Source organism: Cydia amplana, chromosome 3, assembly GCF_948474715.1.
Source record: "Cydia amplana chromosome 3, ilCydAmpl1.1, whole genome shotgun sequence".
Classification (NCBI taxonomy): Eukaryota; Metazoa; Arthropoda; class Insecta; order Lepidoptera; family Tortricidae; genus Cydia; species Cydia amplana.
The window spans coordinates 361,248-381,658 of NC_086071.1; the positions used below are offsets into that span (position 1 = coordinate 361,248).

General features: G+C 38.1%; 1 protein-coding gene across 1 annotated transcript in view; it reads right to left on the bottom strand.

The window, feature by feature from the left end:
• Positions 1-20,411, bottom strand: part of LOC134662631 (eye-specific diacylglycerol kinase) — a 68,637-nt gene that overhangs the window by 47,322 nt on the left and 904 nt on the right. The window contains exons 2-3 of the mRNA XM_063518904.1: positions 10,432-10,573; positions 6,792-6,995 (exon numbers count right to left, since the gene is read on the bottom strand). Coding sequence (XP_063374974.1) covers positions 6,792-6,995; positions 10,432-10,573 — 346 coding nt within the window. The remainder of the gene's footprint in view (positions 1-6,791; positions 6,996-10,431; positions 10,574-20,411) is intronic.

A 20,411-nucleotide genomic window follows, 5' to 3' on the forward strand; every position in this document is an offset into this window, starting at 1 on the left:
ATAATTAGAATACTTTTCTGAATCAGGAGTCACTGTCGGAATACGGCCCCATAAAATATCAATGGTTTAATATCCCAGCTGTTTCAATTATTCTGAAATTACCCGGAACTTTCACTCGTCCGTAGCGCAGGCCCGATGGCCCACCTGCCGGTTGATCCAGCTACCTTAATTTATTAACGACCTAATAAAGCCGAGTTGTTCCGAGAGGGTTCTCCTTCCTCCTTCGAGCGACATTTTCGTAGTTCTCATTAACGGACAACTCGAGCTTCCTGAACTTCAGGGACCTTTAACAGTAACCAGGACTATCTTAATGATTATTATATGTGTGTTAAGAAACTGTTGAATCGATGTTTGGGGTAAGTAATACCTATTTAAATTTAATTTAGCTTTTCCGTCTCAATTCCTATAATAATCGTAAGACGCGATACTGAATTGTTCGCTTCGTAATACAATACATATAATGAATCTTTGATTGATTTAATTTGTTTATAGCCAGCGTACATACTTGTAGATCAATTAGTGAAGGCTTATTAAGCATAATATAAAATTTATTTCATTGAAAAATATCCAACAATTACAAACAGTCATAATACGCTTAAATATAGTTACTTAAATATTATAAATGTACAATCATGGTTTAGAAAAGTAAACAAATAAAATAAAAGATCTTGTAAGCAAAAATTGTAACTGGCTCTAATATATTTTACATCAATACCTAAACTAATTGTAAGTAACTTAATACTTGTATCTTATTGACCTTATTGTGCAAAACAATAAAGATTATAATTATAGCAAATCGTTTCAACTTTGACGAAATTACAAAATAGGTCGTTTTTTTAGAGATAAGTAGTTGGTAGTGAGGCGTTCTAGGCGCCCTCGTAGTCTATGTTATTTAAATGTCTTATTTGGGCACTTTTTTTCGCTGGGCACTGCTCATCTCCGGTTTTGTGGTCGGATGGTTTTTTGAAACGCATACACGTAGCGCAATTCGAAGGTTCAGATAGTTTAGTTAGTGTATTCATTGATGGTGTGTCCCGATAATCCGCAGTGACTGCATGTAGATTCAGCTTCTCTGCAGTACTTAGTAGAGTGAACGTAGAGCTGGCATTTGTAACATATACTCAAGAGAGTGTAATCTCGTGCATATTAACATTAGCTATAGATATAGCTTTTTGTGGGGCCCCATCTTGTGGAGGCGAGTCCCATACTGGTGAAAATAAAATGCATACAATTTTATTGAGCATGCGTCTGATTTTATACCCCATAGCCCAGAATTTAGTGTATTGCTTTCTTTCAATAGCCTAGTACATACATTTTAGATTTCATAAATTTATTGTTAATCTTTACACCCTGGCGGGTACGGCCTCCTCTGCGCGCGTCCCATATATGGCACGGGCATTTATATATTTCATTCAATTAAGTACTTTCCTACTAGTCAAATCAGCTTATTTTTTAGATGTGTCAAAACGATTTCCCAATATGGAATTTATATGAAAACGAGTATAGTGACGTCACGGTGAACTCGCCTACTTTTTATATTTCTATCCCATTTATTAAATAGAAATTATGTTTAAAATAACTGCTATCTATGTTTTTCTTATAATTATAATATATTATGTTGCTTCGTCCACGGTGTGAAATAATTTATTTTAAGTAGAGGAAAGTACCCAATTATCAAAAGGGATATTATCAGACATAGAAGTTTTTGTGGCAAAAACGAGTGTTGGAGAAAATGAACCATCGGTAAAACTGTTATCGGTAACTCATAGAAAGATGTAACTTCTACTTGCTGTAGGTAAATTACCGAGAAACAAGATTGCAAATCAATTACAGAGCGCGGTACCTACATCATTTCTTTACTACATACATTTATAGTACTTGAAAATCAAAACGTCAACTGTAGTATACAGTGCCAAAAAAATAGAAAACTACCAATATGTATATCAAAAGAGAAGAAGATATCGAGTGTGTTGTCTATTTCGCGGTAGCTAATATCTCCTTACAAAATGTTATGTTATTAAATATCTATAACGTTAAGGTAATATCGATTTATTATTATTATTATTATTTATTCAGGTAATTACAACACAATATCTAATCTTAATTACAAAAGTATCGGTAAACCAGTAAGGTTTGTCTCGATACTCCATCCGCGGTAGATTTTATACAACAATAGAATATCATATCTTTTAACTTAAGAAACTACTTACATTCATAACATGCTCAACTTAATCTATCATTTAAATTACAACAACCGACACCACTGCACTGAGCGCTAAATAAATAACATTTTTCCTTATCCTATTGTTCTGCCGACCGGCCGCTCTGGCCGGACCGGACTGCACTCGCCTGGGCACAGGATGCTCCAATTTTGTTTGAGTATTTAATTATTTTATTACGTACCTATAGTTAACTAATAACCCTACCAATGATTTCAAATTTTGTAGTTTAATATTTGAAATTAATTACTATTATTACTTATACAATAATATAAATACCTATAAGTGCGAAGTTGACTCTGCCTGTCGGTCTGTCTGTCAAGTCATCACGCTCTAACCACTGAACCGATTTTGATGAAATTTGATATGGAAGCTATAATTCTTAGGAAGCGAAGGGTGGGGGGGGGGGGATGCAATACGAAAGTACTAATTCTAATTCTACAACTAATTTTCTTACAGCTGATTCAATAATGCTCTTTTAAGGTAGTTTGTAATATTGTTAGGTGAAATTTCTGCCTTCCATTCAGTTGGGAGTTTATTTATGAGATCTGGTAGTATAAATTGCGATGTACGTCGTCCATAGAAGTTTTTAAATTGAGGTTTCTTTAGCACGCTATTTGTAACCCGCCTGGTCGTTTTTGGATGATCAACTATATGCTGTATTTCGATCCTAAAATATTGTTCTTTCAGCATTTGGTATTCAAATTTCGTGTGTACTGGTAATACTTTGCACATTCTAAAGAGGTCTTTGTCAGATTCACGATTATTTTTAACATTGAGGGGTACAACAAGCTTAAGTAACCTAACCTGTAAATTGTATATTTTGTCAAGATAAGACTTAAAGGTGCGACCGTAGCTACTTAGACCGTAAGAAATAATGCTTTCAACAAGCGCGTTATAAATATCTAATCGTATTTTAAACGGGATTCTATTACGTAAGATATACATTTTTGCCATAACTGCCCTTAACTTACCACAAACGAGGTCAATATGAGCATCCCAATTAAACCGGTTGTCAATTATAAGGCCTAGATATTTTTGTTTTAGAACTTGTTTTAGAACTTGTAACGATAACAGACATGTCGATATTTCATTTTATCAAACACGTTATTTTGCCACAAAAACTTCTATGTCTGGACATTAAGTATGTGGTGGCGCCTGCCAAATGTCCGGAACACCTTTCGTGATGGGTATTTATTAAGGACATAATACCACCAGTACTGTACAAGATACTAAAGATAATGTGCTTATTTGAAACAATATGAATTATTAGATTTTCAAAGATAAAGCTGCATTTTCTTATTATCTACTGCCAGCATATACAGGGTGATCAATCCAAATGGGTCAGTAGGGAGAAGTCAGAAACTATGAGAGATAGCGATATCTGTTCTTAGGAACCATGGCTTCGATTTTAGATTTAATAATAACGGCATTCAATTTTTTTTAAATCTCTCATACATAACCGGGAATCGAACCTGGTCGAAGTCTCAGTTAACAATGTTAGGTATAAAAGCTGCAAGCTTTTTCGTTGTTATTGTTGATGGTGCGAATCATAAGTCACAAGGAACACATTTTTAATATTGTTTAAGTAGTTGAAAGAAAAACCCAACAATAAGATAATTATTTTATTTCAGTAAATGTTTATATCGTAATTTGATTTGTAAATTTTATATTAAAGGAAAAAACACGCAGACGTAATCTGCATGTTTAAAAAATTGATTTAATACGGATTAGCACATTGTTACTGGTGAACAATGTGCTCAATGCAACTTGAGACTCCGGTGCCGTTAAAAAGATGTAATCGTCTTTCGGTAGATGTCGCTATACGCCACCCCAAAGGCGTGTATGCATGAGGGAAGGAATGGAAAAATTCGCAAGATTCTGGTAGGCTTCCGTAGCTCAATTGGCAGAGCTAACGCACGGATTGCGGAGGTTGCGGGTTCAAGTCCTGCCGGAAGCGTAATTTTTCCATTTTTTCCTTTAATATAAAATTTGGAATATCGCTTGCAGACGTAATCTGCATGTTTAAAAAATTGATTTTGATTTGTAAATTTCATCTTTGACATAACCCCATAAGAAATAATCAAGTGGCGTAATGTGAGGAGGCTTCATTCGTTAAACGCATTTTACAAACATTAGTACACAGCACATAACACAATAATAATGTGAAAGTTATCTAAAATTAACACAAAGCGGTTTTGAAAAGGCTTGTTTGATTTAAAACCATAGACTAGGAATCGTCTAGACGGAGTTTAGAGCAATAGGGATGATGACACATGTTGAATTTTATAACAAAATCTATTAAAATAGATAGCAAACGAGCAATTTATCACAATAATGTAGATATTAAAATAAAATATTGAAAAATTACAAAAATACAGGACCTGAAAGTTTCAAAATTTAAGTTTTTTTTAACTTCCAAAAACGATAAAAGTAAGGGTACCATTCGATTCCTTAAATTTCACCGACAAAAACGCAATTTTCTTGTTTTGTCCATACTACAAGATGCATGGGCTCCCAGAGACCTTGACGTCACGTTCCCTTCTCGTTTTGTTTAGGGCGTTCGCGAGTGAAGTGCGACTGTCGGCCTTTGACTACAATTTCTGACTTTTGTGTTACTTTAATGCAATGGGTCCCATATAGACATTTGATCCTAAAAACAAACCCGATCGATTGATACCATAAATGAAAATTAGTCATGTAGCCTATTATTTCATGAAACCGATGCTGCCAAAAATACTGGGGTGCGGGGGACGAGGTGAGCGAATCCCGTGCCGTGATTGGTCCGTTCAAAGACACGGACCAATCACGGCGTTTATGTCAGTGACAAACTGATGGTACAGGTTCGATTCCCGGTTATGTATGAGAGTTTAAAAAAAAGTTTGACTAGAGTGCGCTATTGAAATAAAAGATAAACGGAAGCATATAGGTACGTAGTTAAAATAAATACGTATGTAAGATGAATAACTGATGCGATTTATTGATATTTATTGTTGATGGTCGTCCCACACTAGTGATAGTATTGATTGATAGTATTTTATTATATTGTTCCTGTCACGAAATGTTATACTTAATACTAGCGACCCGCCCGGGCTTCGCACGGGTTAACAGATTAAACATTAACCTTCCTCTTGAATCACTCTATCTATTAAAAACAAGCAACAACGGTTGCACTCCGGGAGTGCCGATAGAAGTGAAAACTCACCTCACTATGTTACCGACGCCCGGTAACACGATACATACGTTTAGCGGAGGTATTATATTTATTTATTATATATTATTATCATTCTCAAATAAGATCACACTTTTTCATTGACATGTTTATTTACATACTGCCATGACAACGACAAATTATTTGAACATAGGTAAAGAGTCTTGAAAAGGAGTCCGCAACATGTCAAATAACATTGAGTTTTTCTTTATTGATTTAAATGCCATCTAAATTATGAATGGCCACCTTACGGTCACGTGATCGCCTTACGCTGTCTCGAGTTTATCATTTTTTCCCCACCTCAAAAAGTGCCCAGCGCCGCTAAAGAAGTTTTCACTTCAAAAACCGCATCAAAATCCGTTGCGTAGTTTTAAAGATCTAAAAGCATACAGAATACAGACAGACAGCAGGAATCGACTTTGTTTTATACTATGTATGTAGTGATGATAAAACCCCGTGTGGGAGCATCATTAGGTAGGTACCTATGTTTGTAATATAATCTAGGAATTATTTTACCTCCATAAAATAAAAGAAAATCACACAGTACCTACCAATTAAAAAGTACCGAGTTGTAGGCATAGCAGGCACACTGAAGAGCAATAAAATTACATCAAATTGTATAAAAATAATATGTATATTACAAAGCAACACGTTTTTATTATTACTCTAGAGTTGGTCATGCAAAAGCTGATCTACAAAGTTATGGGTCATACACATTTTATACATAGTATGGTTAACTCGTTCGCGTCTTTCCTGTAGACATCGCAAAGTTAAGATAGGTATAGGTACAAAAGCCAATTTTTATCCTACATCCTTACAGGCGGGATACATTTTTTCAGTCCCTACTTGAGACTCAAATAAGAAAGGGTCATATACCTATACCCGGGTCGTAAAATTTTATTATATTGTCCACAGAAGAGACTTTTTTCTGAAATATGTTTGACCTTTATGTACACAAACACAGTATTATGAAGCCTTTAAAATTGCACGAGGTCACCAGTGTCACCACGCATAGCAACATATTTAATATTTACTCGAATCGTATACTGTGCAATTTTACTTGTAAAATGCGACGATTTGAGCATCAGCACAACTGAGTTGTAATCTACACCATTTTGTACTATAATAGTCCAGGCACACGACTACAGCTTAATTTATGTACAAATATATATATATATATATTTTAATTACACGAGTAGGTATTAGGTACCGGTCGTAAATGTAGGCGCAACTGAAATGAGCGGTCGCGCTCCCATACTAAATGAGTACGGGAGCGCTGTTGTTGACGTGCGGTGACCTCGCAGTTGTCTCATGTGCTCCGTGTAGTAGGTGTTTAATGTGTTTATGTATTGAGTACTGACCTTGCCGCAAGCCTTGCACTTGCCCTTCTCGTTGCGGCGGTGCACCCAGTGGTGGTGGGTGAGGGTCTGCTCGCGGTACTGACGCACGCCCACGTCGCGGAACGTCGGCTTGCACGCGAACGGGTGCCGGTCCATCAGGATGTCGATGCACCCCTGGTGCGCGACGATGCGGCACGCTGAACACCGCATACGGGTCCCGAGTTTCTGCCATACATACATATGTATATAAATGTATAAGCACATTGAAAATATGCTCCAGCGTGCCCGACTCCAACCGGTCGGTGGAAATCGTACATTATTAGGTTGACATAATATTAGGCATTGTCCTTCGTTAAAAATCTAGATAAACGATCCTTACAGGCCAATTCGACCGTACAATTGGTATCAGATAATATCATAATTATGTCATTTAGTAGAGTAGTCGTGCGTCTCGTTCGCGCCCATACATATATACATGTACTGAATGACATCATTTAGCTGGTATTCTGATGTCAATGTACATTTGAACTGACCTTTTACAAAGATAAAAAAGCATGAACTAGCGAAACTTGACACCGGTATTGAGGCAGTGTGGCAGTCATATGGTAGCCGCATTACCTATTTTTCTCTCGAGAGATTTCTCGAGTAGCTACTTGTTTAAAAAAACCGCTTAATATGTATTGCCATTAAAAATATGTTGTCGTGAATATCCGAACTTTTAAGCCCTTAATGATTTTAAATACATTGCCACAATTAGATTCCCAGATAATTAAAATTAATTGGACTCAAAATAATGATGTAGGTACCGAAAAAATTCATTCAAAAAATAAAACGCTGTAAAAAAGTGTTGACATGTAAATTACCTATATTTTATAAATAAAAGATTGATTCATTAATAAGTTCTTAAATTACTACTATATACCTACTTATTGACTCTTTACTCTTGCAAACTGAGTAAAACTGTTAAATAAAACACCCGGAAACCTGAGACGCTCCCACAAACTTACAAAGTGTTGCCTTTATTCCACTATAAAACTTTCGTTACCTATCTACCTACCTAGTTTTAAAAAACTATACTTTTAAAAATATTCCACGAGAGACGACGGCGCGGCGCGTCAGAACGCAAAGTTGTTTAATGTAGCGATTAGTTGGCGATTGGCTGCATGGGTGTACGAGCTCGAAGTCTTTTGTCGCGGCGACATTGATGGCCCACGCACCGCCGCGATAATGGGGAAGCGGCTCATTAATCATACATTCAACTAGAACGCGGCGCTTACGACCGACCAACAGATGTCACACAATAGGCAGGAAACTTGCTAATGGCGCTCACGATATTACCTACAAATTCTGGCTCTTTCGGCGTCGACTCATTAACTCTTAATAAACGAAACATTAGTACATCGGGTCAGTATTATTTATTTTATCGGGCGAGCTTTGGGAGCAAATACCTATTGTGACAGGATTTATAGCTTACAAAGGTAGCAGAAATAAAGCAAAGAAATAAAGGATAGAAGGGAAAAGGTTAGTATTGTATACTCGAAGGACATGCAGGATTAACCTTTTCTGCATCAGACAAAGCGGATTAAGGCCAAGCCACACCGGATGCGTGTGCGTGACGTGTACGCGTCCCGCTGCGTTGTAGAATACGAAAACACATAAGAGAGGACACACCGCTTGCGTGACGTGTGCGTGACGTGCGCGTACGCGTGACTTGCACGCAACGCAGCTCCGACGAGACAAACCGGCTGCGTACTGCGTGCACGCGTCCACGCAGCGGAGCGGCAACATCGCTTCGTTGCGTGTAGTGATGACGTGTTTAACTGCGATCCCTATGAGAGGGCGAACCGAGCAGGTTCGGACACGCACAGCTCGGTGCTGCATAGGTGCTGTGCGTGTACACGCGCAGCTCGCTTGTATTTATTTACAACTCGGTCGGTGCGCGTGCTGGTTTTTAATATGGATTCAGTGATAAAAGAAAAACTAATTAAAATCTTTCGTCAATACGAATGTATATTTACAACATAGCACAAAGATTACAAAAAATACGTCTTATATAAATAATTTGGCCTGTGGGAACAAATCGATGTTAGGTATGTTATATGTGTAATAATTGCAATGGCGGCATTAGGTGAGCTGCTTCCATTTGCAACGGGAGTCACATGATGTAGGTACTGTTGCAGGAGTATTTTATTTTACTGCACGCATGACTGAGCTGCAGCTTGCACCTGCGTGGCGTGTGCAGCACACTGCGTGGCGTGCGCTGCGTGACGTGCGCGTCACCCGGTGTGACAGGGGTGCTGCGCACGTCACGCAGCGCACGCCACGCAGTGTGCTGCACACGCAGCCGGTGTGGCTCGGCCTTTAGTATTAAAGCACGTGTCAAGAAAATATACAGCACAGAGAGAGCGAGCACATTAGATAAGAAAAGGCGGGCAAGAGATTTGCCTATCAGCAGCAGCAGTGCAGTGAGCAGAGGGATACTCCTTCAGACTAATAATAAAACGGCCAAGAAGGTACGAGTTAACTTAAGAAGCATCCCGTACAAACTTTCAATACAGCTATAAACACGAAAGGATTTTGACCAGAAGTATACCAAGTATTAATTACTTGTGTATAGCGTCATCTATCGGTAAATCGGCTCACCATTTATTTATTTATTTTAAAGGTGTTTTTAATTATTTTAGCATTATCTCAACTTAACTCTCAACTAAAATAAAGTATGGTATTTGCTAATGACATATCCGGCTTGAGAGACTATAATATGTTACGTATCGTATCTTATCTTATTATTTCGGGAGCCCTTGTGGATAGAGTTCGACTCATCGGGATCTTACTTCGTTAAACATTGTTACTTAAATGTTTGCTTTATCTTTTTATGCAACACAATAAATATGAAAAGTATATAAATATTTATTGGCATTGGCAGTGAGCTATCTAAGCGGTTTACGGTGCGGGAATATTGCCTATCACGGATAATTTTTCGTTCACACGTTTATGACACATTTCACGTTATGTTGAGATGGTAAATTTACTGTCTGCGTAATCGCTGTAGCCGCCAGGGCATGCCAGGGTTAGTCATTTGACATCTGTCAAATAGTAAAACATTAGAGCCTGTTCGGAAAGAGAAGAGTCGTGGAATGTATCGGGCCCTATATATTCCACGACTCTTCTCTTTCCGACTTTATGGTCTGACATTCTTCAAACTTTTAACCGATTTTACGATTGTCAATTAATCGGGATCCTTGTTTGTAGGATTTCGTACCAAAATGGTTAAAAAGGAACACCTATTTTTTTTAATGTGTAGGTATATATTTGTTCTACATGTGTTCCCCGCTCACGGCGTTCTCGCTACAATCGGGCGTCGAGCGCTACTCGCCCTTTTACAAAAGTGTGTCTCATCTGGCATTCCCCGTCGCCGAGATAGCAGCCTTCCCCTGAGACGGTGGATGCCATCTACAGGTGCTTGCCGCTCACAGCGTTCTCGCTCGTCGGGCGTCGAGCGCTACTCGCCCTCTTAGAAAGTGTGGGTCACCTGGCATTCGCCGAGGTAGCAGCCTCCCCCTGAGACGGTGGAGACCATCCACAGGTGCTCGCCGCTCACGGCGTTCTCGCTGCAGTCGGGCGTCGAGCGTTACTCGCTCCTTTAGAAAGTGTGTCTCACCTGGCATTCCCCGTCGCCGAGGTAGCAGCCTTCCCCTGAGACGGTGGAGGCCATCCACAGGTGCTCGCCGCTCACGGCGTTCTCGCTCCAGTCGGGGAACGTGCGCAGCACTCGCGCCCCGCCGGCTTCCTCGGCCGTGCGTCTGTGGACAACATTCGTACATCAATGATAGTACATTTATATATCCTACGCGTTTGCGTTAAGTGAAATTTTGTATAGGATTTTAGTTTTCCAAAATGTGCTGCTTGGCGCGCTGTTCTAAATCCCATACAAACATAAACATAACGCAAACGCGAACCCTCGTCATGCTATCGAATGACACTAAAGTTTCAGGTATAAAAGCAATGATATTATATAACCATAGATAGGTTATACTCATACTTGAGGTGCACAAAAAATACTCCCATATTTATTTCTGTGCCTACGAAGAAATCTGTTATTTTTGATTAATTTTCTCATTCCATCCATATTTGTCACACTCGTTGTTAAACATAAGGTCGTCTCTTTCTCTTTCGGTGTGCGGGAGCTCGTTAGCACGTACACATTTCTCGCTTGTCCAGCCGCGACTAAAGGCAACTTGTCCAATTTGTCACAAGGTAAGCGCTTCAATTTTGGAACCTATCTTGAGTTATAAATCATTGTATAAAAGTCCTCTATTCGGCTCCGTACACACGTGTACGAGTAACGATACCCACAGTTATTTGTATCATGCAATGCCAACTTAATACGGAATTTGAAGTTAAAAAATCTTGTCATGATTTAACGTCACTTGCAGTAAAGTACCGGCGAAAGATGATGATAGCGCAAATGTGCAATCAATACTTATCAAATTCGAATTTAAAATTCCATAAGTCATACTCTTTACCATTAAGCTAATTATACTATTTAACTCATGTAATTTAGTCCTTAAGTAAGACCAGGCCCAACTAACCGATTATAGAATAACAAATAAATATCATGTAAGTATCTAAGATAATGTTAGTTACAACATAAGTATCATGTAACTAAACTAATAAATAAGTATCAATGAGTAACTATCGCGGTAACCGAAGACAATATAATAAATAAGTGATAAATATCATAGGACATTATTACCAGTGATCGGATATTCGGATATATATTTTTACCTTAACTTGTTGACAAGTTGTCGAAAACCCGGCAAGTTAAGCAAGTATGGAGGCGGCTTCTTAATTAAATTATTTTAATAAATATGTGACAATACACAAATATGTTTAGTTTATGGCTAGGGTTTGCGCGACGGACCCGAAATGTATGGGAAGATCCGCAGATCCGGATTCAGATCCGGATAATTGCATACATTTCGGATCCGGATTGCAAACCCTATTTATGGCTATTTTGTAAGCACATAAGTTGTTATACGATAACAATGTATGTAATGTCGTAACCGCAGCGTGAATTGGTGATGTAATTTAAGAATTTCTCTATAAACTGCTAGTTATTATCGGAATTTTATATATATTTAGGGTAAAACTTTACGTTAATTTGCTGCTGACACTTCGTAAGTTGAATGAATCGCAGGTAAATTAAATTATATACTTCACCACGGCAGTCGCTAAATAATAAATAAGCTTATTTAAATACATAAATCAGTTTAGCGGCGGCCTTGTTAATACATAAAGCTCTAGACAAACTACGGGCGGTAATTCGTAATGCCCCAGATCGCATATTTATGGCCCTCACCTTCGGTTCGGGCCACAAACACCTGTGATCTGGAGCATTTACGAATTCACCTGTAATGTACTATTGAATCCCGGAAATTTTATTAGGGCGAGCGAAGCGAGCCCTATCACTATTCGACAAACTATGCATTCTTGTGGTACACTTTACGGAAAAACTACTGCACTGTTAGGTTTGAGATTTAACATAGTAATTTAAATTCATGTCTAGATGTGTTATCAAACAGAAAAATATCATTTTATAAACCTAAAAAAATTAAATAATGTAATAACACTTTGTATTACTACTAGCGCCATCTGTTGGCAAAATAATGAATTAACATTCGTGCTAATGTTAATTATTTATTTCTAACAGATGGCGTTAAAAGTAAAAAAAAAAAATATTGGACGTCGTTATACAAATTGACTAAGCCCCAGAAAAGCTCAAGAAGGCTTGTGTTGTGGGTAAGACTCAGACAACGATACCTATGTGGTGTTTTCAATTTCAATAATGTCGATGGCGCTTACGCCATTAACAACGATGAATACAAAAGTGGGTTAACATTTTGGATTCAGACCCACCTCGCTTCGCTTGGTTTGATTCCCAATTTAGCAATTAAGTTTCTGTGAATACCTACCTACTAGACTAGAACAATCAATCTTGCTGTATATTCACTGCGGAGGTCAATTTACTCGTATGTTTTGTGACGCTGATGAACTGATCAGTCATGTTGTGTTAGCAAACGTAAATCGGGTATTTTCAGTTCGAGAAACAGTTTTGGCGCCATTCATTTATTACGTAAGACGATTTTGGGGTGGAGGGGGGTCGAACATAATTATCTTATTTTTTCCAATTTTTTGTTACTAGGGGGAGGGAGGGGTTTTTTATAGTTCTTACGTAAGTAAGATCACAAAGATGCGATTTTTTTTAATTTCTACGAAATTATGACGTTTAAAATAATAATAATATGAACTTCTACACTCTATGCTATCAAACACGGTGCAGAGCAGGGATGTTGCGGATGCCGATTTTTTGACATCCGCGGATGCGGATGCGGATGCGGATTTTTAAAGGCTCACATCCGCGGATGCGGATGCGGATGCGGATGTCAAGATAGGTACATAAAAAACGTCAAATATTACATTTTAATAATTTTTATTTCAAAAAACCGGCCAAGTGCGAGTCGGACTCGCGTTCCAAGGGTTCCGTACAATAAGTCCCACTCACGCTTGACTGCTAATTTCTAATAGGTTTTTTTGGCTAATTACTAAATTACCTAGCAGTCTAGCACTTCCGCCGATGCTAAGACGTTCCTGTACCGAACTGTTCCACATCCGCATCCGCATTAAATCCGCATCGATTTTATGCGGATGCGGATGCGGATGTTGAAAATAATGCGGAAGTTCCGCGGTTGCGGATGCGGATGCGGATGTTCGCAACATCCCTGGTGCAGAGTTAGCTAAAACGAGCTCAAGTACCTTTCTCCTGTACCAACGTACGTACAAATAAACATTCATAAAAATATTTTTTTGAATAATAAACACTAAAACAAACCAAACGTGTACTCATTTTTTCCTTTAGATTCTTACGTAATATATGGATAATATAGGGATGAGAGGGGGAGGGGGTCAGCCTATTCTTACATATAGGGAAGGGGGTCAAAAACTGGAAAAAATTGTCTTACGTAATTAATCAATGGCGCCTTTAGTGTTACTATTGCTTGGAACTGCTAAAATTATAAATTATAAATAAAGATCATATTATAATACAAACTTCAGCGACTTAGGGCCGATACACGACTGCAACTTGTATGGGAACTACACGCCGACTGCACGCCAATTGCAACGTCGGCGTGCAGTTCAACAAAATGACCCAGAACCCTGGCAGTTCCTAGTGGAACTCAGGTTTGGTGCACACAGGCACACGCTGTCTTAATCAATCGACACGTCTTGATGAGCACTTTTAGAGCTGATGCTGAACCTTGGCTGTACCTAGTGGAACTCAGGTTTGATGCAACATAGAGACACACGATGTTTTGGACATCCGACTCGTCATGATGAGCACTTGGGAGAGCAGTACCCAAGATAGAGCTGATGCTGAACCCTGTCAGTACCTAGTGGAACTCAGATTTGTTGCAACATAGGCACACGCTGTTTTGGTCATCCGACTCGTATCGATGAGCACTTAGGAGAGTAGTACCCAAGATAAAGCTGATACTGAACCCTGGCTGTACTTATTGCAACTCAGGTTTGGTGCAACATAGACACACGCTGTTTTGGACATCCGACTCGTCATAATGAGCACTTGGGAGAGCAGTACCCAAGATAAAGCTTATACTGAACCCTGGCTGTACTTATTGCTACTCAGGTTTGGTGCAACATAGACACACGCTGTTTTGGACATCCGACTCGTCATGATGAGCACTTGGGAGAGCAGTACCCAAGATATAGCTGATGCTGAACTCTGGCAGTACCTAGTGGAACTCAGGTTCGTTGCACTTAGGAGATTAGTACCCAAGATAGGTTTGGGGCAACATAGGCACACGCTGTTTTGGTCATCTGACATGTCTTAATGAGCACTTAGAAGAGCAGTACCCAAGATAGTGCTGATGCTGAACCCTGGCTGTACCTAGTGGAACTGTGTGTTTGTTTATGTGCGGAGCAGCGTGATTACCGCCAGTAGGTGTCCAGACGGGATTGTTTTTCGCTCAACTGTGTGGTGTGGACGCAAAAATTAAATTCAAGGACATTGGCTCGCTGACCCAACATTATGTAGGAAAGCCAGTTGGCTTCCTTACAAAAAGTACTGGGCGACCGTGTAGGATGTAATAATAAGCGCTTATGAAATTGTATATTATATGTGGATGATATTGGCAATTTGATTTTGTCGTCTGGACACGTTTTTAATGGACGAAGTAAAAGCTGTAACAGACAGGCTTACCAGACAGCAACCGGGGTCCGGTTAGTATATTTCTTTCTTGCTCTCACTTATAGCTGCGTTCTTAACGGACCTACTCGATCGATCATAGAACAAGCCTTGGACTGGATCAAAGTCGCGGTCCGGTACGTTTAGGTAGGAAAACTCCGCGAGCCCTTACAAAGCTCTGCTTTTTGCTAGTTAGGAAAATTAAACTAAGTCGGTCTCCATACCGCTCACGCTGCCAAACTTCATCCAGCAAGATTTAGAGAAAGTAAATTACGTTGACGTTAGCCTAGGTATTTATATGTCAGTTTTGACACTGTCATTGATTCATGTTACGGGCTCTAGGCTCTCCGACGCATGTCGCGCGAGTGACTAAAAATACCTAAAGTGTCATTCAACAGAACTTGCTAACTATGTAAACAAACCGCCATACTAAAATTGACACTGAATGTCAAATTACTATAGTAACTTTTGTTTACATAGTTCGCAAGTTCTATTGAATAACACTTTACGTGAGGTTAAACCGTAAAAACCGCTCAATATCAGATTACTGTGCTTCTACAGGTCCAATGCCGCTCTTGATCAAAGTAAGATAAAAATAATTTAGAATGAAATCAATAATCGGTATACACTCAAACACCATAAAATGGACAATTTGTATTTTTTTTCATACATATCGAACATTTTTAGGGTTCCGTACCCAAAGGGTAAAAACGGGACCCTATTACTAAGACTCCGCTGTCCGTCCGTCCGTCCGTCCGTCCGTCTGTCACCAGGCTGTATCTCACGAACCGTGATAGCTAGACAGTTGAAATTTTCACAGATGATGTATTTCTGTTGCCGCTATAACAACAAATACTAAAAACAGAATAAAATAAAGATTTAAGTGGGGCTCCCATACAAGAAACGTGATTTTTGACCGAAGTTAAGTTGGGCGGGGTCAGTACTTGGATGGGTGACCGTTTTTAGGGTTCCGTAGCCAAATGGCAAAAAACGGAACCCTTATAGATTCGCCATGTCTGTCTGTCCGTCTGTCTGTCCGTCTGTCTGTCCGTCCGTATGTCACAGCCACTTTTCTCCGAAACTATAAGAACTATACTGTTGAAACTTGGTAAGTAGATGTATTCTGTGAACCGCATTAAGATTTTCACACAAAAATAGAAAAAAAACAATAAATTTTTGGGGTTCCCCATACTTCGAACTGAAACTCAAAATTTTTTTTTTCATCAAACCCATACGTGTGGGGTATCTATGGATAGGTCTTCAAAAATGATATTGAGGTTTCTAATATCATTTTTTTCTAAACTGAATAGTTTGCGCGAGAGACACTTCCAAAGTGGTAAAATGTGTGTCCCCCCCCCCTAACTTCTAAAATAAGAGAATGATAAAACTAAAAAAAAATATATGATGTACATTACCATGTAAACTTCCACCGAAAATTGGTTTGAACGAGATCTAGCAAGTAGTTTTTTTTAATACGTCATAAATCGCCTAAATACGGAACCCTTCATGGGCGAGTCCGACTCGCACTTGGCCGCTTTTTTTGCTTGTTTTGCTCTATTTTTTGTTGATGGTGCGGAACCCTCCGTGCGCGAGTCCGACTCGCACTTGGCCGGTTTTATTTTATATTTGGTATATATGTACCTGTATGGTATATACCATTTTTAATTGGTATATACCTGTATGTCGGTATATGCCTATTACCGGTGCTCCCGCGTACGTGTTTATGGAGTTATCTATCCCTTGTTCAACAACGGTACCCCCCGTGTCAGATAAACAGTGAAACGTGAGATTTCTGTTTCCTTTGGGATAACAATCTCAAAGAAATAAAACCCCTTATAGTTTATTGTATCAAAGGTTGTTTTCCTTCTAGGAAGTTCGCATCTTTTTTCAATTGATTATCTGTAAAAATAAACAAAACCGCTTGCTCGCTGGAGGGCATCTTATTACAGATGCATATTTAAATGAAGACATAATTTTCATAAAGTGCCGGTCGAAGGGTCCTATCGCAACTACCAAAAATGTTTGTCCAAGTCGTATCAAAACAATCAAAACCGTAACAGATTGATAAATCAGCATCGGCCTCAGGGCATGTGAATGAAGTTTATTTATCTTCACAGATGTTAGGCACTAATGAAACATATTTTAATAATTAAATAAAGAACTGTATTTCCACTCTTCTAACTACTACATCACATATCTATTGTTCATATACCGTTAACGCTTGTGCTTAGATACGAGGTAAGTTCTGTACTGACATTCAAATGTGACCTTTTGACAGATGCCATTACACTTTTCATGTACCGTCTCGGACAACAGAATACCTACTGTAATTAAAGTTATGGATAAGTTACATGCGCTACGTGTACCTACAGTGCTACGCCGTAGCACTGTAGCACTGTAGGTACGAATCTATTAATACCATTCAACGAGCAATTCTTGTTTATTTATATATTTATTTATTTATATATATATGTATTCGGGGATCTCGGAAACGGCTCTAACGCTTTCGATGAAATTTACTATATGGGGGTTTTTGGGGGCGAAAAATCGATCTAGCTAGGTCTTATCTCTGGAAAAACGCGCATTTTCGAGTTTTTATATGATATTAACCCTAAATATAATTATAATGACATTGCGTGCGTTAATGAATTGTTAATTAGACTTCTTTATTTCGTGATAAAAATTAGGTACACTATAAAGGAGGGTGGGCAAATTGGCCTATATGACCAATAAGGACAAGCAATATGTCACTGGATAGCTTATTCTAAGTTCTAATACTTTTACTATGGCAGATAGACCCAAATCTTGGTGTGAAAAAAGTTATCACCGCAAAAAGTAGTGTGAGTTTAAACGTGACTGTATAGTTTTTTTCGATACTAAGTTCCTGTGTCACAGATCATTAAGGTTTTGTTATTGTGGATGATTTGGTGTCACAATATTTTAGTTTTTTATTCGTTTTCTTATGTTTTTTTGTGTCATAATTTTTTTTAACAGAGATTTGACAAGTCTGGTCATACAAAAAAAATGGAGTATATAAAAAAACCTTTCCAATGGTATGTGGCTTATTCTTATTGGTTCATAGGCCAGTGTCCATACAAATCTGCCTATACTACTTTGATGATATGTAAAATGTGTAATTACAGTTAGCAGTCGGGTATTTGCTTTTCGTAAGCAAACCTATTTCCTATGAAGATCCACATCCACTAAATATTACTTACAGTCTAGGCGCTTCCGTAACACACACCACGCCAAAGCTGCATGTTCAACATTTGGAAAATAGTTACTTAATACTTACACAACATATACAAACGTTTTATTAAAATCGAACCACCCACAGCTAAATAATTTGCCAGCCAGAACGACTACACACTAAATTACACTATAAATTTGTATCGATGTCAAAATTTTGCTTCGCTTCTCATAATTACCTTGACGGCGATTACATAACACATTACATAAAGAATATAAAATAAATTACTTGACACCAAGTAAAAGAAAAACGTGTCAAACAATTGAATATAAATCGAGTTAAATTTATTGAAAATGTATGTTAATGCGATATTTATAGAATGTAGTTGCGCCTATTTTAAGGGTCATTAGTACTGGCAGTAGATGCAACTCTGTCAAATTCATAATTTTTATAGCAACGGTTCTATGAAATATTTGTTTACTTTTTGTATGTCAGTCGATCAATAACAGTCCTCATGTAAAGTCTGAATATACTTTTAATATACACTTTCGTGGTTTAACTGTGCTATCAATCTCTGCTAAATCAGTGATAGAATTATCCCCACAAAATTTAAAATTGATGTCAATCAATATTAACAATTTGGAATCATCATGAAAATGTCAAATGAAGATAAAAAAAATATCACAAAAGAAAAAAATTATATGTTTAAAATACAATTAAATCATAATAAAATAGAATATAATTGAATAATAAAATTGAATTCAATTCAAAATTCAAGTTCAAAATGTACTACTAATACTACTATATTACAATAAAAATATTGAATTTAAATTACTCACAAAATCAATTCCATGAACTCGTTTACAGAGTACAGAGGGTCACCCAACAAAAGGTTTCTCAATTTGCACTTAAAAGCATTCTGCAGAGGGCTCATTAAATTATTTTAAGGGTTAAAATATAACTCACTAGCGACCCGCCCCGGCTTCTCACGGGTTACATAAGACCTTAACAAAATATACACTTAAACCTTCCTCAAGAATCACTCAAATCCGCGTGAAAATCCGTTCAGTTGGTAGTGTTTGAGTTTATCGCGATCATAATACACACAAGCAGACAGACGCGGCGGGGAGTTTGCTTTATAAGGTGTACTTGATTAAAGTTTTTGAAATACAAAGTCCTCTTCTGAATTCTCGGTACTGTTTTTTTATATTCTCGGTACTGTTGCTCTGTTCAAGTAATTTCGAAACAGCGATGTCAGTCAACGCGCCCGAGGCTAAATTCTAGCGAAAGCATCGATAACGCCCTTTGAAAGGTGAAATGAACGGAATATTCCTGTAGATTTTGGCATGTTGGTACGAATATGATGCTGCATTCAGGGAATATTCAATTATGCATTTTGCTTACGCTTGCTTGCTGTGCATATGTACAATTACTGTGTGAAATGAGCATTTATTTATGTACGTACTAGTAGGTATCTTATATTACTTTTAATAGTGAAAATTTTATTTGATTATCACTCATTCGTATTTTTGTTCGAATGCTGGAGTGGACCCTCAATAACACAAATCTAGTTGTCAATAAATAAGTGTTACTTAATGTAATTTATTTAATATATCCTTCTAAATCGTACACATTATACATACATGCAAGAGGGACCGCAGTATATTTTTTACGGTTTACTATATTATACATATAATAATAATAAGTAAGTAATAAGTATGCTCGCGTCGGTGAACTGGTTACGATTCGGGGACCTCTTCGGAGAAACCGAGGGTTTTGCCTGTGCAATTGCGGACGAAGTAATGATGACGAACAACTATCGGAAATATATCCTGAAGGACGGTTCGGTCGACATTTGTCGGGCATGCCGCCGTCCCGGAGAGTCACTCTACTCAGGCATATTACTTCCGGTTGCTCTCATCTTGCTAACGGCGAATACTTGCACAGACATAACAATTACATACTGGATTACATATATCACCTAAAGTAATTTCAAAATTAGTAATTAAACTTGTAAAGTACCTATAACAATTGAGCACGAATGTCTGTTACAAAATGAAATAATGTAATGCTGTTTCTGAGATACATGATTTTCTTTTCAATATATGTATGTCTAGGGCAGCGGTCGGCAACCTGCGGCCCGCGACCCTCCCTGGCTATTTTTTTTGTAATATTTACAAACGTCAAT